Source organism: Lipotes vexillifer, unplaced genomic scaffold (genome assembly GCF_000442215.2).
Source record: "Lipotes vexillifer unplaced genomic scaffold, Lipotes_vexillifer_v1.1 scaffold1019, whole genome shotgun sequence".
Lineage (NCBI taxonomy): Eukaryota > Metazoa > Chordata > Mammalia > Artiodactyla > Lipotidae > Lipotes > Lipotes vexillifer.
In genome coordinates this window covers 804,550-823,054 of record NW_006776835.1, presented here as the reverse complement: position 1 = coordinate 823,054, position 18,505 = coordinate 804,550, and the positions used below count along the sequence as shown (strand labels likewise).

At 48.2% G+C, this 18,505-nt stretch overlaps 1 protein-coding gene across 1 annotated transcript in view; it reads left to right on the top strand.

Moving 5' to 3' along the window:
• OAZ2 (ornithine decarboxylase antizyme 2) overlaps positions 1–13,222 on the top strand; it is a 23,731-nt gene extending 10,509 nt beyond the window's left edge. The window contains 4 exon segments of the mRNA NM_001291409.1: positions 9,314–9,471; positions 10,705–10,880; positions 11,665–11,750; positions 11,991–13,222. Coding sequence (NP_001278338.1) covers positions 9,314–9,389; positions 9,391–9,471; positions 10,705–10,880; positions 11,665–11,750; positions 11,991–12,121 — 550 coding nt within the window. The 3' untranslated portion in view covers positions 12,122–13,222.
• Positions 13,223–18,505: the final 5,283 nt, after the last annotated feature.

Below are 18,505 nucleotides of genomic sequence, written 5' to 3'. Positions count from 1 at the left end.
CACCCGCCCAGTCAGGCCTAATAGTCTTTGCCGTGACGCTCAGTGCTCCCCTTGGTCCCTCACTCCAGCTTCATCTTTTCCCTCCCGTCCCCCACCCCCCGGCACCCCTTTCCCAATTAGCCCCCATTTTCCCGGTCTGCCAACATCATCCTTTTTATTTCTCACTTTGGGCTTGATTCCTGTCCTCCATGATGTTCCCCCCAATGCTCTTCTAAACATTCCTACCCCTTTAAACACTTTCTCTCATCTATACTCCTCCCATCTTAACTGAACCCCATCTCTAGACTATTAGACTCCCCTCTTTCCCTGCACCTCCAGTGCTTTCAAATTAGTCCCCATACTCAGCTTACCGGGCCTTTGCAAGTGTCCTTCCTCAAAACCTGACCCCAGCTTTCCCCCATTAATTGGAGAGAAAAGCTGCACATCTTTCTGAAACTGAGCACCAGTAGTTTTCTAAACTTGCTTCATATATACTTCCCCGCTGCCCAAACTAGGCAGAATTCATTATTCAATTTTCCTCTCTCCATCTCTCCTCGTTTTCTCTGAGGCAGCCCTTGTCATGCATCTTTTCCTCCAACATATCCCATATTTCTGCCCCAAACTCTTCTGTGAAACTGTTTCCTAATTTCCTGATTCCCCATAATTTTTAACCCCAGCTGCTGCTTATACATCAGAATGTTTTTTATTTACAATTTGGGTTCTAATTCTCTTCCTTGTTGTTTCCCAAGACTTGTTGCTGCTCCCTCCAAAATGAATCTGAAGCTCATTAGTTCCCCACACCAGACCCTTTGTCTCCAGATTTGGCCTTATGGCCTCTGCCTCTCACTTGGGCCACATTGTTTTGCAAGCAGATCCATTCCCTGAAAATCCTCCTTAAATTGTGCCATGGCCTATCCAAAACTGGGTTTTGGTTCCTCTTACAAACATAACCCTCCTAATTGCTTTTCTTCACACAGAGCTCTAAGTACCACTCAAGTTTCCTCTCAAACTTGGGCTCCCTTCTCACAAAAATGGTTTCTAACTTGCCATTTTCCCATTCCTTTAACAGCACCATTCTTAAATATTCCAGCTGGGTTGTCAGCTTTTCTTGTTTCTCAACCCTAGGTACACATGTGAAAAATCAATCACCTGGGCCCCCCGTTCACAGATCTGGTGTAATTAGCCTAGGGTAGGGCTGGTTATTAGTATACATTTTCGAAGCTCTCTCTAATGGGCAACCAGGGTTGAGAAACACTGCCTCCCCTCCCTTCCTGCCAGAAGACCCTTCCCATCATATTCCTTTAGTGGGTGTCAGCCCTTTTTCTGCGGAAAAGGGTGTTGTCTTAGTCTTTCTCTCCCAGGAACGATCCAGAAATACCCAAAATACCTGCAACAGCCTCTTCAGTTCTCCTACCTCAAGTAACTCTGTTCTCAGCCATTAACCATTTTCTTCCCTTATTTCTTAAGACTCTTATCTAGCTCCCACACCTGTTTCTTCCTTACATGCAGAAAGAAAGTTCACTCATTTCCTGGTTTGTTATAGTCCTGTTTGACCCGTTAACCCCACCTCCCAAGCCCTCTTTACCTGCAGCCGTATTCTGCTGCTCTCTTTTCCAAGACTCTCCATGTCCACCCCACTTTGCAGTCCCCACTTATTTCGTCTTCTCTAAACCAGTCCCTCTGGAGCTGAGGAGATGGAGGTGGCTAGATACTTGGATGGTACTGGATGCAAAAGGTGTTACTTGTGGTAAAGGAGGCTGTGTGTGCTGAGGATAGAGTGCAGGTATGAGGGGGGCATGATGAAGTGCAGGGGTGGAGGGAAGCAGAGGAACCTACAGGAAATCCCAGGGCATTGTGAGAGGGATTTTTCTTTTCTAGTCTTACGTTTTTGTCTCTGCAGTGGGGTTTGGAATTTGGTGTGGTCTCAGCAGGCCTTCTCTGGAGTCCTCCAGACTGAGCTGGTCTAGGTGCCAAGTCCTTTGCAGGCCGAGCCCTGAGAGTTGAGCACTTAGGACCAACACGTAAGGGTCTTTTCACCAACTGTGAGTGTGAGACCTGAATTCTAGTTTTGGCCTTGCCAGTGTGCTTACATGTGAAAAAGAGAGAGATGGGTTTGCTTAACTATGAGGATTCCTTCCAGATTCCTAAGTGGCAAAACAGGCTTGCTTGTCTCCAGAGTCCTTGCTTTTTTTTTTTTTTTTTCTTTCTGCTTAGTGTGTTGGTAATTTGAGGGGCTTGGCTGTATGAAAGGCAGGTGAAGGGAGGAGCCAGCTGACCTGCCAGGGCCTGGGCAGGAGCAAGGCCTGGGATCTGGCTCCTCCACTTTGGCCTGGGGGTGGGGTGGGGTGTGCAGGGTGTCTGGTTTCTTTGAGTTATGGCAATCTTGTTTCCATAGCATGTTTCCAGAGCCTCCTCTGGCCTGCACCTAACTTTCTAAAAGGAATCCTGGTAGGGCCCTAAGTAAGGATTTTGATTAAGAGCCAGATGTTCTTCCCAGTCAGTGATCTTGATGTTTTGTATCCACAGAGGGGTGAGCTGGCTGGGAGTTTAGGGCCCATTCGGTGGGGGATGGGCTTTCCAGCTTCCCTGGCTCCAGTGAAATACTCAAGAGGTGGAAGCTTGGTTTCCTGGAAGAAATAGTTGCAGAGGAGCCTGCAGTATGTTTTGAAAACAAGGGTCTTCCTTTCCAGTTTTGTTCTGATTAGTACTTGCAAAAGGTCAAAATTACTAATGGTGGGGGAGGGAAGAAGACACAGTACCAGAACTTTTATTATGGTTTTTGAACAACAGGTTTAAATCCAAATAAATCAAGCTTCATGACTTTTCTCTCCCTGGATTTGTAGGGTCAGGAAGATAGTCTCTGTCTAGGGCTTGCTTAGTACCTTGTGACAGTACAGTATGTGGAGAAGAGTTTGCTCTGGCTTGATACCCTTAATTATAATTAGTCTGTATCTGATGGGCTTTGAGGAGAAGCATTTGGTTCCACAGGTGGTGTTCCTGGGCGGGGGGAAGCCAGGGTACAATGGCACATCATAGCTACTCTGAGCATCTTCACTGAATGGTTCCCTGGGTAATGGAATTTCTGTCTCTCCCCCTAAGAATTTGGTTTTGGTTATTCCTTATTTACTGGCACTATGGCTTTTCGTTGTGGAGTGGTAGGGAGAACAGATTTTCCTTTGATGTGCCTTCAAGGCCATCCCATAGAGAGAGACACTCCTAGCATAGTCAGGAATCCCCCCAAATTGGAGGTATGCTTCAGAAAGCTGTGTGGACTAATAATAGTAATTCCTCACTGGCAGGAAATCCAAATTTAGCCCCAGAGCAGCTCAGAAATATAAAAAAAAGGGGACTGAGGAGTGGGGTAGAGGGATGTTATGTATGTATATTTCTAGGGAAAAAAAAGAGTAATTCATCCCTTTTTTGAATGGGAGACACAAGAATACACAGTGTTGATTCAAGTTGGTGCCATGATTCGGAAGGCTGTGAAGCCTAATTGAAATCTATAGACCAGAAACGGCCAGGTAGGTGAGCAAGAATTTTGTTACTTGAAGTGAACAAAACAAGGTAGTTTCTGGTTAGCAGCAGCATAGTAAAATGCTTTGTATAAGATAAGCCTTAAGAAAATTTTCTAGGTCTTCGATATTGTATAAACAATGAAGTAATTCTTTTCTGGGAAGAGAGGCTGGAACTGGGTGATGAGCTTACTATACAAACTAGATTGAGGTACTCGAAATGAAAAATTAAGGTCCTATTTTATTTTATTTTTTAATTAATTTATTTATGGCTGTGTTGGGTCCTTGTCGCTGCATGCGGGCTCCAGTTGCAGCGAGCAAGGGCCACTCCTCACTGCGGTGCACGGACCTCTCATTGCGGTGGCCTGTCCCGTTGTGGAGCACGGACTCCAAGCACGTGGGCCTCAGCGGTTGTGGCTCGTGGGATCTAGAGCGCAGGCTCAGTAGTTGTGACACATGGGCATAGCTGCTTCGAGGCATGTGGGATCCGCCCAGACCAGGGATCGAACCCGTGTCCCCTGCATTGGCAGGCAGACTGTCAACCACTGCGCCACCAGGGAAGTCCCAAGGTCCTATTTTAAAGTATGATCACCTAGGTATCTACCCATCTCTGATAGCATATGTGATTGTGCCTACCTTTGGCTGAAGATCTACCAATATCAGCTATGTAACAAGATAAGCAAATCTCAGAGGCACAGATATTCTATCTAGCTGCCACCATAAGTGTGTTTCTTGTGGAAAATCAACCAAAACCCAATTTCACTTTCATTCTGTGATTCAGAGTGGTGATGTCATTTTATAATTTTACAATCATAATTTTATAATCGTGCTTAGCAAGTAGACACCCTTTGGCACACCAAACAGCCCTAGTGAAATGACTTATGCCTGGTATCTGACCAGTGCCCCCTTCTCATATGGAAGGGGAATTGGCAGCTGGAGATCAGCCTGTATGCTCACACTAGACTGAAGGTGGCCATTCACTTCCCACCTTTCTTCCTATTTCTTTTTAGCTAATTGCAATGGCAGCCCTGGATTGGTCCCTCTTTGCTGCGTAGGGATTAGTCATCAGAGACCTTCCTAGTCTCAGAGTAAAAGCAGCCCGTGTGAGGGAAGTCAGGGCACTCTAGAAAGTGTTCTGTGAGGGAGGGCTGAGACAGGAATGGGTCAGAAGAGGTTGAAAGAGGGAATGAATATAGAATGCTTGGGAATGTGGTTTTTATGTCTTTTCACTTGATACCACAAGGTAGGTAATACTAAGGCCGCCTGATCCTCCTCTAACAGGTAATGGAAACCGGAGAGAAAGGGTGTAGACTTGAATAATGAGCTCAGGCCACTTATTCAAGTGAAACATGATCAAAAGAATATCAAGGAGAATATGAATTCAAGTATTTGTTGAATGTAGCTGAGTGGAAGTTAGCCACAGAATTACTTTTATATTAAATCTCTGCTCTGTGTAGCAGGCTGTACTCTGCTTTGAGCAAACTAAATATAAAAATCAAAACTGACATAAAGTCAACTGGATGTGATTCTTTAACGGGAGATCTTTTATTTTCTCAAGAGATTTTAGGTTACCTCCTTTAAATAGTAAGCACCTAGAGATTTAAAAATGGGATTTGAATTATAAAAATATGATTTATCAGCAACGTTCCCCAGGAATACATCTGTGGCATACGCTGCCTGTCTGTAGCCAGCGTATGAAATTATAACCTGCTAAGGACATTTCAGACAGCAGTTTCACAGAACACTTTAAATTAGAGGCAGCAGGATGTGATAAGTTGGTAGCATTCATATGTATCCTGAGGAGTGTTTCCAAGGGCATGTCTGATAGCAACTGAGAAAATAAAAGGCACTAACACATCGGCTCTAATCTCCCATCTATCTTCCGAATTGACTTGGTTACCTGACACCCTCATTTCCAGCCTGGTATTTTTTTTTTTCTTCTTCTCCAGAAGCAAGACCAGCCCAGCTGGATGTTTGAGTTCAGTCTGATAACATTTGATTCTCCTTAATCAGCCTGATCTTTTCAGCCTCCAGACTGAGCTTCTTAAATCATCCTTTGGTGGTAGAGATTAAACCATGCCTGCCCCCCAGTGGAGTGAACAGGATATGAGGAAGGAATGGAAGAAGCTGGGCATTATTGGAGCCAGTAGAAACATGACTGAACTGAATATGAAACCTAACCTGACTTGGATCTTGTGACAGGGAGACTTGTGTTTAAAAGCCACTGTCTCTTGTGCTTAAGTTCCTCCAGGATTCACTATTCCTATTGAGGTTGGTGGCATATTTTGCCACAATACCATTTTGAACACTAAAGCTGATAGGAGAAGGCCGTTGCTGGGCAATTTTATGCCCCTGAATTACTTTAACCACCACATATGTACCCATATCCCTTCCCTTTTCATGTCAGAAATGACAGCCAGGTTTTTTTTGAAAGAGAGCAATTTGCCATTCGCATAGCAAGTAACTAAAAACAGATTTATTATGATGGCTGATTAAAGTAACTATTGATTGTGATCTACTGTCTACTAAGCTTATCCCAAACACCAGCTGTTTCTCTTGGGGAACTGGAACTGGATGCCAGGTTGGGGACCTGAAACACCCTTCCACCCCCCACTCTCTCACACACACGCACACACACACAAACACACACACACTTGCTTTCTGTGCAGACTTTGTGGGGGAGGAAAGAGTTTCCAGTATCCTTGTGTGAGTGGGGAAGTAAATAATTTGTTAACGTGGGATAGACTGCTTGCATTTTTATTTGAAGGAGGAGTGAGATCATGACATCAGAAATATCACTATCTCATAGATTAGTACTGGACGCCGGGCAGGCCCTAGGGATTATTTCTAGGAAGACAAAGGGGATTCTGGATCAAAAAAAAAAAAAAAAACCCCCACCTCATTCTGATCTTTTCAGTGGGTTGGCCCCATTGCTTCTGCTATTTGCAAGTGAAAATTAGTTCAGAATCAAGATGGTGGTTGGAATGCAGGTCAGGAGTTGAATGTAGCTCTCCCATCTAGAGACCACTGAGGAGTAATTTCTTTGGAAGTGAGTTAGCACCAGAATTTTAGAACTGCTAGGGCCTTGGTGATCTGGTTGTTTTGTGAACCCATGCAATTCTCCTGGTATACAAGGCTACATCTCATCTACCTACCCCAGAGGTTTGCCCAGTCCTTGGGTAGCTCCACTGACCAATACAAGCAAGGCAGCTTTCTCCAGCAGCGCAGCCTTCCTGGTGCTCCTGCAGCAACCTCAACTGAGGCCTGAAGGTGGTCACTAGGGAATGGGAAGGGAACTGTCCCATGTGGGGGGTGTGTGGGTGCCTTTACTTGGGGGAAACTCCCACTTTCGTTTTCCTTTCTTTCTGGCCTGGACAGTCTTATTATTCTGTCCCTTAGCACACTGGAAGGGGGGGTTTAAATTAAAAAATTTTTATTTTTGGCTGTGTTGGGTCTTCATTGCTGCACGTGGGCTTTCTCTAGTTGCGGTGAGTGGGGGCTACTCTTCATTGCGGTGTGCGGGCTTCTCATTGCGGTGGCTTCTCTTGTTGTGGAGCACGGGCTCTAGGCGCGCAGGCCTCAGTAGTTGTGGCTTGCGGGCTCTAGAGCGCAGGCTCAGTAGTTGTGGTGCACAGGCTTAGATGCTCCGTGGCCTGTGCGATCTTCCCGGACCAGGGATCGAACCCGTGTTCCCTGCATTGGCAGGCGGATTCTTATCCACTGCGCCACCAGGAAAGCCCGTCTTCTTTTTTTTTTTTTTAATTTTTATTGGAGTATGGTTGCTTTACAATGTTGTGTTAATAACCTCTAGTGCACAACAAAATGAATCAGCCATACACATATCCCCTCCCTTTTGGGCTTCCCTCCCATTTAGGTTACCAGAGTGCATTAGGTAGAGTTCCCTGTGTTATACAGTACCCATCGTTGTCTGTTTTATACATAGTATTAATAATGTGTATGTGTCAATCCCAGTCTCCCAGTTCCTCCCACCCCACCCCTTAGAAGGGGTTAACAGCTCATTGCCCCCAGCAGAAAATAAGTCCTGTTCTTAAGAACAGTCTGTAGTACAGTCCTCTCTCATGCTCCTTCTGCTCTAGCTGTCTGTGAGGCGAGGCCAAGTAGGGGAGATGGGATGCCCTGAGGCTTTCCAGAGGAGGCCCAAGGCGGGGCACATGGTTAATCCCCAGGTGCTTGTGCTTCTCCGGGCCCACTGACACTGCCTGGGAATTCCATCTCCCAGTGAAATTTCCAAGTGTGATTTCAGGCCCCTGGTTGAAGTCCTTGAGAGAACAGAGGAGCTGAGCTATAGCAGTGATGGGTTTGGACTTGCTGTCTCAGGTGGAATGCTCATGTAGGTCTCTTAGTACGGAGGGTCTCAGTGGGCTGCGCCTCTGGTTACTGTACCATTGCCACGTTAGGTGTGAGTTTAGTTCTGATGCTCTGAGCCTAAGCGAAGAATCCAAATCTGGCACGCCATGCCATGTAAAGCAAAGGACGGTGTGCAGAATGGTGCCTCTCAATGTTTTACAAAGGGTTTTCAGGGAAAAAAGGTCTTGATTTATAGCATTCGCTGTTTTCTGTGGTTTAAATATTACCCCTATGGCTGATTCAAGCTAACCAACATGCCATCACTAAACGCAACTATAGCTGGGAAGAGATGTGCACAATTGGGTGAGCTGGCCCCAGCACCCCACTGCAGTGCCTTCCCATATATGTTACCCACTGCATTCCATCTGCCCTGAGGCTGGTGTGCTGGGGCCAGGCCTTGCTGCTGAGTCATGGTGTTAAATGCACAGTTTTCCTCTTTCCTTGCTTTACTTGCTCTTCGCCTGTGGAGTGAGCTACATCTCAGCCTAAAGAGCCAGTAAATTGGATTCAAAGAAGGAGTGGAGTAGATTTGGAGCCTTGTTCGGTCCACCTGAAAATCCTGGTGGCCAGTAAAGGGGACACACCTGAAGGTGACGGGGAGCTCCTTTAGGGGCCTTTCACCCTCTGTGATCCATCTGATAACTGGCTTCCTTACTCAGGTCCTGGCATGTATACCTCCTCCTAGCAACCACCATGCTGGCAATATATACGTGTTGAGTGTCCATTCTAATCGCAACAGTATTACCTGAACTCCCATGCCCAGGTCAGATTCCAGCAAGGAAGGGCAACCCTGTGTCTGGTGGCACACCAGGGACTAACTCAGACGCCATCATAATACTCTGTACTATAGTGCATCTCCTCTCCGGGAGCCAAATCCCTGGATTTGATTCAGTTCTTGACCCTAGAGGGATTTGGGTAAGTGATTTCTTGTTTAGTTCCATTGTTCAGATCAGGGAGGCCATCATTGGAAAAGTGGCCTTGGGAGTTCCTCAGGGACTCCGTATCCAGCCCATGGGACTTCCTGAGGCCCATATGCCTCTCCAGCCTGAAGTGATTGTGTAGGCTTTGTGATTCTTCCACAGAGGTTGTTGAGACATTGTTAGGGTAAGGAAAGGGGCTGGTGGGGGTCTGGGCCTCTAGGCCTACTAGGCAAGCCAGCATCTGGTTCTTCCCAAGGTCTGCCGGTACCACAGAGATTTGTCTGATGTTTGACAGGGGCTCCTTTGGTCAGACCTATCCCCTTGACCCTGAGCCCTCCTGGGACTCTCTGTGCCTCTGTAGGATGGTGAGTTCCTGCCCTTTAAGAGAGAAGTAATTCTGAGAGCTGTAGCTGGAAGGACTGGGGCATTCGTTGAGGGAGTACTTGTTTAGGGAGAGCCAGGGCAGGGGTGGGGCAGGATGCTGAGTTAAATCTTCAAGACTTTGTGTTTACTGTCTCACTTTGTCTCTTGCAGTAGTATTTTGCCTTTGAGTAACTGTCCCCAGCTCCAGTGCTGCAGGCACATTGTTCCGGGGCCTCTGTGGTGCTCCTGATGCCCCTCACCCACTGTCGAAGATCCCCGGTGGGCGAGGGGGCGGCAGGGATCCTTCTCTCTCAGCTCTAATATATAAGGTAAGGACTGTGGGGTGGAAGGCTTGGAGCAGCGCTTCTCAGACACTGCTGAGTATCTGCTTAAGGGCAGTGATCACTCTCCTTAGTCTTCTGAGTCTTAGGCCAGGCCAGTAGGGGGACTGGGGAGGACTTTTTCAACTGAGGCTGCTGTGAGGCTTTTGGGGAGTACCAGGAGGGTATCAGCACCAAGCAAACACCCTGCCATCTTCTCAGCTTAGGTCAGCACTTTAGTGCTGGTTCTGGGCCCTGAGTGGGAGGCGGAAGAAAAAGCGGGGAGGGGGAACAGTGAGTGGAAGAATGCAAGAGCTCTTGCCTGGTGCTGCTCCTCAGTTTTCTCTTGAGGAAGACCAAGGGCCAGGAGGAGTTTTCCCATTGTCCTCGACTCTCGGGCATTCCGACTTCTGTCCCTTACCAGTCTGGGGGCCATGGGGCAGGGCAGTGGCGGGGGTGGGTGGTAAGGAGAGGGCAGCATAGGGCACAGCACAGGAGCTATAGAGAACCCTGGGAGTCTGTCCCGAGAGTGATCTGGCTGGGGCAGCTAGCCCTTTGCTGCCTTTTAATCTCCTGTGAGGCCAGAAGTGGTTTAGCTTCTCTCTAAGACTGGCATTGAAGGGTAGCAGGGCAGCTGAATCCTGTTCTCTTGAGACTGTGGCAGGGGAGACAACATGGACTCTGCAGCCACCTGGAAGCCAGCTTGGGTTGGCCTGTGCTCCAGCTAAGCCCTCATGAACGTCCTCATTTGTTTCTGTTTCTCTTTCAGAGAAGGAAGGGAAAGCACATGGTGTTGAGGGGATAAGCATGGGCTTTTAGTCAGGGAGACCTGATTTGAATCTCAACTCTGCCACTTACTCACTGTAGCGCCTTGGGTCAGTTGCTTAATTGTTCTGGGCCCCCAGTATCTTATGTTTAAAGTGGGGATACTGATGCCTACCTCAAGTGCTTGTTGTGGTGATTGAAAAATGGGCAAGTACTTTGTACAGGACTTGGCATCTGGTGGATTCTTGGTAAATATTCCCTTCCCATCATGCTGGCTTTTAGCTGACACCAAGTGGTCTCAGTGCCCGATGGCTCCATTTAGCCAGTATGCTGTTCTACATTTTCAGTGTGCCCTCTATCCCGTGCTACCCTGAGGTTGGCCCAAGAGGACTCCTTCCTTACACCACCTAGGTTAGGGAGCCTCTGATGTGGCCAGAAGCAGTAGTGACCTGGTCCTCTGACCTGATCTCCTCCCAGGACGAGAAGCTCACTGTGACCCAGGACCTCCCTGTGAACGATGGAAAACCTCACATCGTCCACTTCCAGTATGAGGTCACCGAGGTGAAGGTCTCTTCCTGGGATGCAGTCCTGTCCAGCCAGAGCCTGTTTGTAGAAATCCCAGATGGATTATTAGCTGATGGGAGCAAAGAAGGGTAAGGAGCAAGTGCTGGGGAAGGGCAGGAAGCCTGCTCTAGCGAAGGGCGTATGCTTACTAGAGACAACAGATGACTAGCCTTCCCCCTAGCTCTCGGCTGCCCAAGCAGATACCATTTTGTAACACGTTAGTTTCAGCCAGTAAAACAGGCCTGTTATAATGAAAGCAGATCATTATCACATTAACCAAATTCCTTTCATTTAATCACCCCAGTGGACATCAAATTCCCCTTGAGCCATCATATAATGGTGCAGTTCAAAGGCCAGGAGCTCAGAGATACAGTGGGATTTCACTGGATTGGGCAAGGCCCTCCAAGCACCCAGCTGCGGAAGAAACAGTCCTGAGAATGGAGTTCTCTTGAGTGGCTCCAGCCTCTTGAGCAAATCCTTTTAGGAAGTGTTAGGGCCCAAAGTCCCTCTCAGCAGCAGGTGGTCACCATTAAACTTGGCAACTTTGGAGGACCTCTGAGAAACTGGGTTCTCTTCCTAGGTCCCATATTTTCTTGTGAACTGCATTAGTTAAGTTGGTTAGTGTTAATTTCAGATGAAGAACCTTTATTCCAGGAAGAGAGAATTCAGTGACATTTTTCTTAGGGATTGTGGTTTGTTTTTTTTCTGAACTCAGGGCTCCTGAGGTCTTGAAATAGGGAACCTTCTTCCTGAAGGTTCCCTATTTACAGTGCTGGCTGTAAGCCTCAGGAAAGCCTTGGGTGGGGTGTAGAGGGGTGAGGCCGAAGTCTAGAGGGGGCAGTGGGCCTGAGTTGTTTTCCTTGCTTCTTGCAGATTGTTAGCACTGCTAGAGTTTGCTGAAGAGAAGATGAAAGTGAACTACGTCTTCATCTGCTTCAGGAAGGGCCGGGAAGACAGAGGTGAGGGGGCAGAGCAGCTTGAGACCTACTGCCCAGGCTGGGGAGGGGAAAAGGGAGCTCTTGGTAAGGTGGGGCTCCGAAGTTTGACCTACAAACCCTGGGAGATCATGGGATTGAGAGTGTCCAAATTTAGGAAAGGCCTAGTGCTTATTTATTCCATCTTTGTTCTGGGTTTTCCCTTGATTTGAGCCTAACCTTGTTGTATCTTACCAGAATCCTTTTTTACACTTTTTTCTGCAGCTCCACTCCTGAAGACCTTCAGCTTCTTGGGCTTTGAGATTGTGCGTCCAGGCCATCCCTGTGTCCCCTCTCGACCAGATGTGATGTTCATGGTTTACCCCCTGGACCAGAACTTGTCCGATGAGGACTAATGGTCATAGAGGATGCTTTGCCCAAGAGCCACAGTGGGGGAAGAGGGGAACTTAGGCAGCCCTGGGACAGAGGAGGGGGCTTCTTGCTGTCTAGGGAAGGACGCTGAGGCGCTCAGGGTGAGGGTTGCCTGTTGTGTTCTCAGAGTTGACTCATTGAAATTGTTTTCCATAAAGAACAGTATAAACATATTATTCACATGTAATCACCAATAGTAAATGAAGATGTTTATGAACTGGCATTAGAAGCTTTTTAAACTGCGCTGTGTGATGTGCTCTATCTAGCCTAGGGGAGGACATTGCCTAGAGGGGGAGGGACTGTCTGGGTCCAGGGGCAAGGCCTGGAGAGCTGGTGGACAGCACTGTCAGGCTAAGGTTCCCCTGCTGTTGGGCTTTCTTTTTTGGTTAAGACTTGTGTGTTTTCTTTCCTTGCTTCCTGTCACCCTGGGGACTCCGGAGTATAGGCTTTTCAGCCCCTTCAGTTGTTTTTTGACACTTCACCTGGGCTTCTCTCTGTGCATTTGTGTCTGGCCTGGAGAAAGCAGGTCTGACCCCTCCTTTACAGCTTTGTGTTATTCTGGCATTTGGTTAAGCTGGCTTAATCTGTTTCATGTTATCAGTGCATTTAAAATAGGGGCATTGAAGTTCACTCCCACCACCAGGGCTTTTTTTGGGGTGCCTGGGCCTTAAAAAACACTAGCCAAACTCCAATTCTCAGATTACGGCCAGGAGTTCTCGCTCTTGGCCGCAGGCCCAAGGTATGTCCTTCCTAGGGTCACAGACAGCAGAGGGGAAGAGGAAGAGCAGCTCGGGGCCTGGGGGTTGTGGGAGAATCTGCTCCGAGGGACTGGATGCCTCTGCCTGGCTGAGTCTAGTGCTCACTGCGCCCCTCCCTGACAGGTTCTGAGTAGTGCCTGAGACCCTGCTCCCCAGGGCTTGGCAGTGGCACTGAGGGTGTAGAGGTGGCCTGCCCTTTTCTGTTTTCACTGAACAGCTTGTTCTAAGCGGGGAGCAAGGGCGAGAGGTCTAGATTGGGCGAGGGGGTGGGGGTGTCAGGGAGGCAAGTGTGTTGTGTTACTGTGTCAATAAACTGATTTAAAGTTGTGGTTGGTCTGTCCTTTATTCCTGTACCAGGGCCAGCTTCCTCTACTGCTGTCTTTTGAGTCTAGAGCCCAACCCAGCAGGGGTGTGATACATGCTTCTCAGGAAAAAAGCAACAGTGCATCAGGACAGATGAATGGCTGAGGTCTCTGGGGCCACGTTACAACGCAAAACTCGGGGATGCTAGGAGTCTGGGACAGAATGCTGGAGCCCCCCTAGAGACAGGTATGTACACAGAGCTTCATCCAGAATAGGGGCTATACATACCAGGTTCCAAGCCATTCTTAGTTTTTGTGTAGAAGGCTGGGTCCTGAAACTGGGTTTTGGCTTTTACATGGAGCTGCCTGACATTCATTCCCATTCCTGGGGGTGTCTGAAGGAAGCGGAATACACCTTCCCTAGGAAGATAGTTTTCTCCTTTTGGAGCCCAGTGCCCTAAGGCATGGCTACCCTTCCCCTGTACCACCAGCCTGATGGATAAGCTCTCAGTGGCATTGGAGGGGGCTAGAATCCTCTTCACCTATGTTCTCTTTTTTAATTTCTCGCCAGTATTTTTTTTCCCTTTGGCTTTTTTGTTTTCCCAAATGAAGTGCTGGGCATGTTTTTCCACCTCCTACAGCTTTAGAACTGTTTACTTACTTTTGAGCTGTGGCTGTCTTTACATCCTCTGAGTCTTTGGCCTATTTTCACATTGTTCTGTGTGTTTTCACCCTGGACAAGTCATTAACCTTGGACTCTACCTAATACTCATGAAAAGGAGTTCAGCACCTCTACCCCACACGGTATTAGTAGAAAGTCTGGGCCTAGGGACTTCCCTGACGGTCCAGTGGTTAGGAATCCGTGCTTCCACTGCAGGCGGCACAGGTTCGATCCCTGGTCGGGGATCTGATCCCACATGCCATGCATTGCGGCCAGAAAAAAAAAAAAAAAAAAAAAAAAAACAACTCTGGGCCTAGAGATGATTCAACTGAAATATGAAGGGTTTTGAAGATGTCTTCCACTGAGCACATAATCCTTAGAGGTATTATAAAGTCCGTGACTGAAAAGTGGTCATTACAGTGAGATATTTACAACAGAGGTCCACATGAATGCTGACAATGGCCAAGTTAATGTAGGCAGTTTAGGATTCAGATGTTAAATTCAAACCCAAGGAATCTATAAGGCAGGGAGGGATAAGGAACCAAGAAAAACAGTTCTCATCTGCAAAGCTAGCAAGTGGACAGCAAACATGCCTGAGACTTTGCTGCCATCTGCTGGTGGCTTCTCTTTAACACAGCCAGAGTTAGAAAGGCTGAATTGGAAACCCAGGCACTCAAGCTAAAATTTCTCTTTCAAAAAGAAAAAACTTCTGCTAGGTTAAGACCACTGTCAGGAAAGAAATATGGTACCCAAAATCTGCAATTAGAAAAGCAACTTAGAAGGGGAAATCTTTTGGGAGTGGGAGGGTGGAGCAGGATAGGGGAGATATGTGAAAGGCAAACTAAGTCTAAATTTAAGAACAGGGACATTAAAAACTTTATTCAATAAATACAACAAATAATAATTTAAAAATATACTTCAAGTCCAAAGCCAATTAAGAAAAGGAAGTAGAGAGAAAGGGGAAAAAAAGGGGGGAGGAGGAAGTCAGAGGAAAAGGAGAAAGTTCAAGAGGTGGAACAGTGGTTTGGTTGGGCTGTGTTTCCGAATGTACCACCCTTTGAAATTCTGATCAAATGCTCTTGACCCGTAAGCCCTTAGCCCTTGTTCTGATGGGGTAGCCACAGGAGTTCAGCAGCCAGGAATGATTCTCTGGGCTGTGGATCAGAGCAACTATGGAGGCTGGCATCTGGGGGAGTGTTAGAGGCTAGTTTCCCACTCGTTCCTAAAAACCATCTGATCTAACGCCCAGGCAGGTTTAAGAAGTAGTGCAAACTCTTAGGCAGAGAGCTCCCAGCTGCATAGTTTCACAAGTGAGTGTCCAAAGCCAGGGCCTCTGGGAGACAGGTCCCAGAGTACCCAGGGGTCCAAAGCCACTTTGGTGAATGGGATCTATGGGAGAAGACAGGAGAGGCCAGGGCGCAGGATAAAGCTCCTGGGTAAGCCCGCCGCCAAGCTGGAAAATACTGCTGGGCAGGAAAGGGCTGCAGGGCAGGTAGTCTGGACACTGATTCAACAGCTTGCCATCAGCCAGGGAAGGTGGAGCTGAGGATGCATATGGAGCAGGACCAGGAAGATCAGGAAAGCTGAGGGAGAAAAGTGAGGAGGGAAGAGGAGGCAGCTCGGCAGCAAACTCCAGGAGAAATAACCAGCAGCCCTCACAGATTTGTGATTGTCTCTTAAAAAGATTTATTTTCTCTTCTTGCCTGAATGTACAAAGGCAAAAAGAGTACAGTTTGTATGTATATATATATATTTATATATATATATATATAAAAAACAAGGAACTTGGTAATGTACACTTTACAGAAGGGAAGAATCAGGAAGACTGAAATTAAATCTAACAGAGCAATGCCAGCGGAACAAAAGCTATGAACAGCAACACTGCCCCTCCAGCCCGGGCCTCCAGCTCGCCCCAACCTGCTCCCAATGGGGGGCTGAGCACCAAGGCAAGCGGGTGGGCTGGGGCAGGAGGGGCTGGGGACGGGGCCTGGGAGGGGCTTGATCCCAGGAGGGGCCCATGGCAGAGGATCATTGGAAAGCTTCCTGGGATGCCCTAATAATAAAACAGATAACAAAGGCCCAGAATTATGGGGCCAACTAGCTGCCCAGTTGAATCTTGGGGGCATCAGAGTAGACACTGAGATGGTGGTAGGGTACATGGGATAATAAGTGGCATGGGTGACCTCAAAGCCCGTATACAGTAACACTCTAGCCCTTCTGTAGTCTTACCCTCCCACTCCCGAGACCAAGCCCTTCCACCCCCACCTTGGAGCCTGGAGAGAAGAGGTTCAAGAAGCATCATTTCACTTCATGGGGTGCCGTCTTAACCCTTCTGCATGTGGTCCTTTGACCTTGAGATGTGTGGAGAGGGTGAGGTAAGAGAAGGAAATACACATGTATACATACATGTACAGGCAGGGAAAGGGGATGGGGGGAACTGGCACAGCTTAAATGAGGAAGAAGCAGATGTGAATCCTAAAGAGCAGCTCTCCAAGCCATGGCTGTCCTACCTGGGGACAAGGCTTCTTCCCTCCAGCTTCTCTGTGGGGCCTGGAGGAGCAATGTCTGTCAAAAGAACTGGGCAGGGGTAGCTCAGAGAGAGCCTTTGCCTGGTGGTCTCGGCCCTTAGCAGCAAACACTTCCAGCCTTTGCTGGGGTAAGGTGGGTGGGAATCCTTGAGTGTCTCTTCCCTATGACCAGGTCATGGGTGCCACAGGTTCCCCCTCTGTGTTCTTTCTCCGCGTGGAGAGAGGTTAGGGGTGGACAGCAAACCCTTCACTCAGTACTCGTTAAGGATCTCTATTTCATCCGTCAGTGCTGCTGTTCTGTGTTACTTCAGGGAGGGAAGACTGGACCTGGCAAGGATCGGGGACCAGGCGAAGGCAGTGCCATTCTGCCACTGCTCCTTTTACCTGCTCTTCTGGGCAGCTCAGCTCCTGCCTTTCAAGGGAGACTTGGATATAAGGATCAAAGAGCCAAATGTTTTTTAAGGAAAAAAGAGAAAAAACTGTTCCCTTCTGCAGAACCCAAGGATGCCCTGCTAATACAGAAGCTCTTCTTCTCTGTTACAGAACAAAGTGGAAAGGGGCCATGCCTGCCCAACAGGAAAGAAAATGACTCCAAATGGTTTCTTCACAATATGTACAGAGCACGCTGTAAAAGCCAGCGCCAGATACAAAACACACAACAATATTTAAAAACAAACAGGAACAGAGATGGGCCTTGGCTCCACCCGACAGAGTCTGGGAGGGCAAAATCAGGCTGAAGTTCAGGTGGGATGAAAGTGTCCACAGCAACGACTTCCATGGGTAAAAGGGAAGTCACTGCTCAGAGCACTGCCCGCTGGGGCATCAGAAGGCAGAAGGACTGAATGGACTGAATGGGGAAGGGAGGCTGCCTGGGGCCTGTTAAGAGGTCTTTAGACCTCTGATTTATCATTGGGGTTTTGGGGAGGGCTCAGAACCCAACTTGAACAAGAACAAGGACATGGAAACCTAGAGGAAAGGTCTATAGGTCAGAGGGGCTCCTCTTGGGCAAAAGACCCTAAGCCTCTCTAGAACAGGGCTCTGGGGATCTTGGAAAGCAGCCTCCACTGGGCATTGTGCTTACTGTCTTTCATCTCCATGCCCCAAACTGTCAGAGCCAAGCCCCTGCTCTTAAACGGTCATTTTTGGCACTCTGGTCACAAACACCCGTCTCTAACCTAGGTTGGTGTCTGTCAGTCTTCATCTCTCTCTCAATCCACAAGGTCAACGAAAGACAGGAGAGGAAGAAGACAAAGGGATGATACGTCAAAAACTAAGAGCTAAAGCTCCCCACACCTTGGGGAAGAAGTGACTCCAATAAAGCTACCAAATCACTGTCACTTTCCCAGTGACACAGCATAGAGCCTGGACTGGGACTGCATTTCTAAGGAGAGCAGAGAAATGTCTCTGCCTCAAAGCACACCTCCACTGACTACACTCTGTAGCTCCAAGGAGTAATGGCTTGCATGTGTTATCCCAGGGTCTAAGGAATAGATAAATCTCCCATGGTCAGTAGCCCCTAAAACAAAAAAACGGCTTATATTGGCACACATGGGGTTACAGGTTGAGCTACATAAAGTCTTGTAGTTGTGTACAGAGAAATTGGGCTGTATAGACTTGTGGCCCTAGATGAGGAGGAAACTCAGATGGCTGCTTGGACAGGACATCTCCTAGAAGGGCTGGGTGCTCCCAGGGCCTGCCTCCTGGCTTGCGCTCAGGTGACCTGGCAGACCCCAAAGCTCCCCATGTTGGGGGATACTATTTTACCTGCCTGAGCCTTAAGAGCCAAGCAGTGGAAAAGAAGAGGAGAGATCAGTGTGGGGATTCCCCTGGGAAAGGCACCAAGGGGTCGGAAGGGAGGTGAGAAAAGGGCAAGGAGTGGGGGCTAAGCAGCAGCAGGGCTTAGTGGGGTTGCAGCTTCTAGTTCACAGACTCCAATTCGTGCTCCAGCTCAAGCTCTCGCCCGGAATCCCCGGGGAGCTCTGTGCTGGTGTTGGGACCCCTGGCCCTCTGCCTGACAGGCAGCCCAAGGCCATGGTGGGGCAAATGCCTTGGTCTCCCTTTCCAGGCTGGGCTCTGAGCATTTACATGTGCTCATGTGAGACGGGAGAAGTCTTCATGT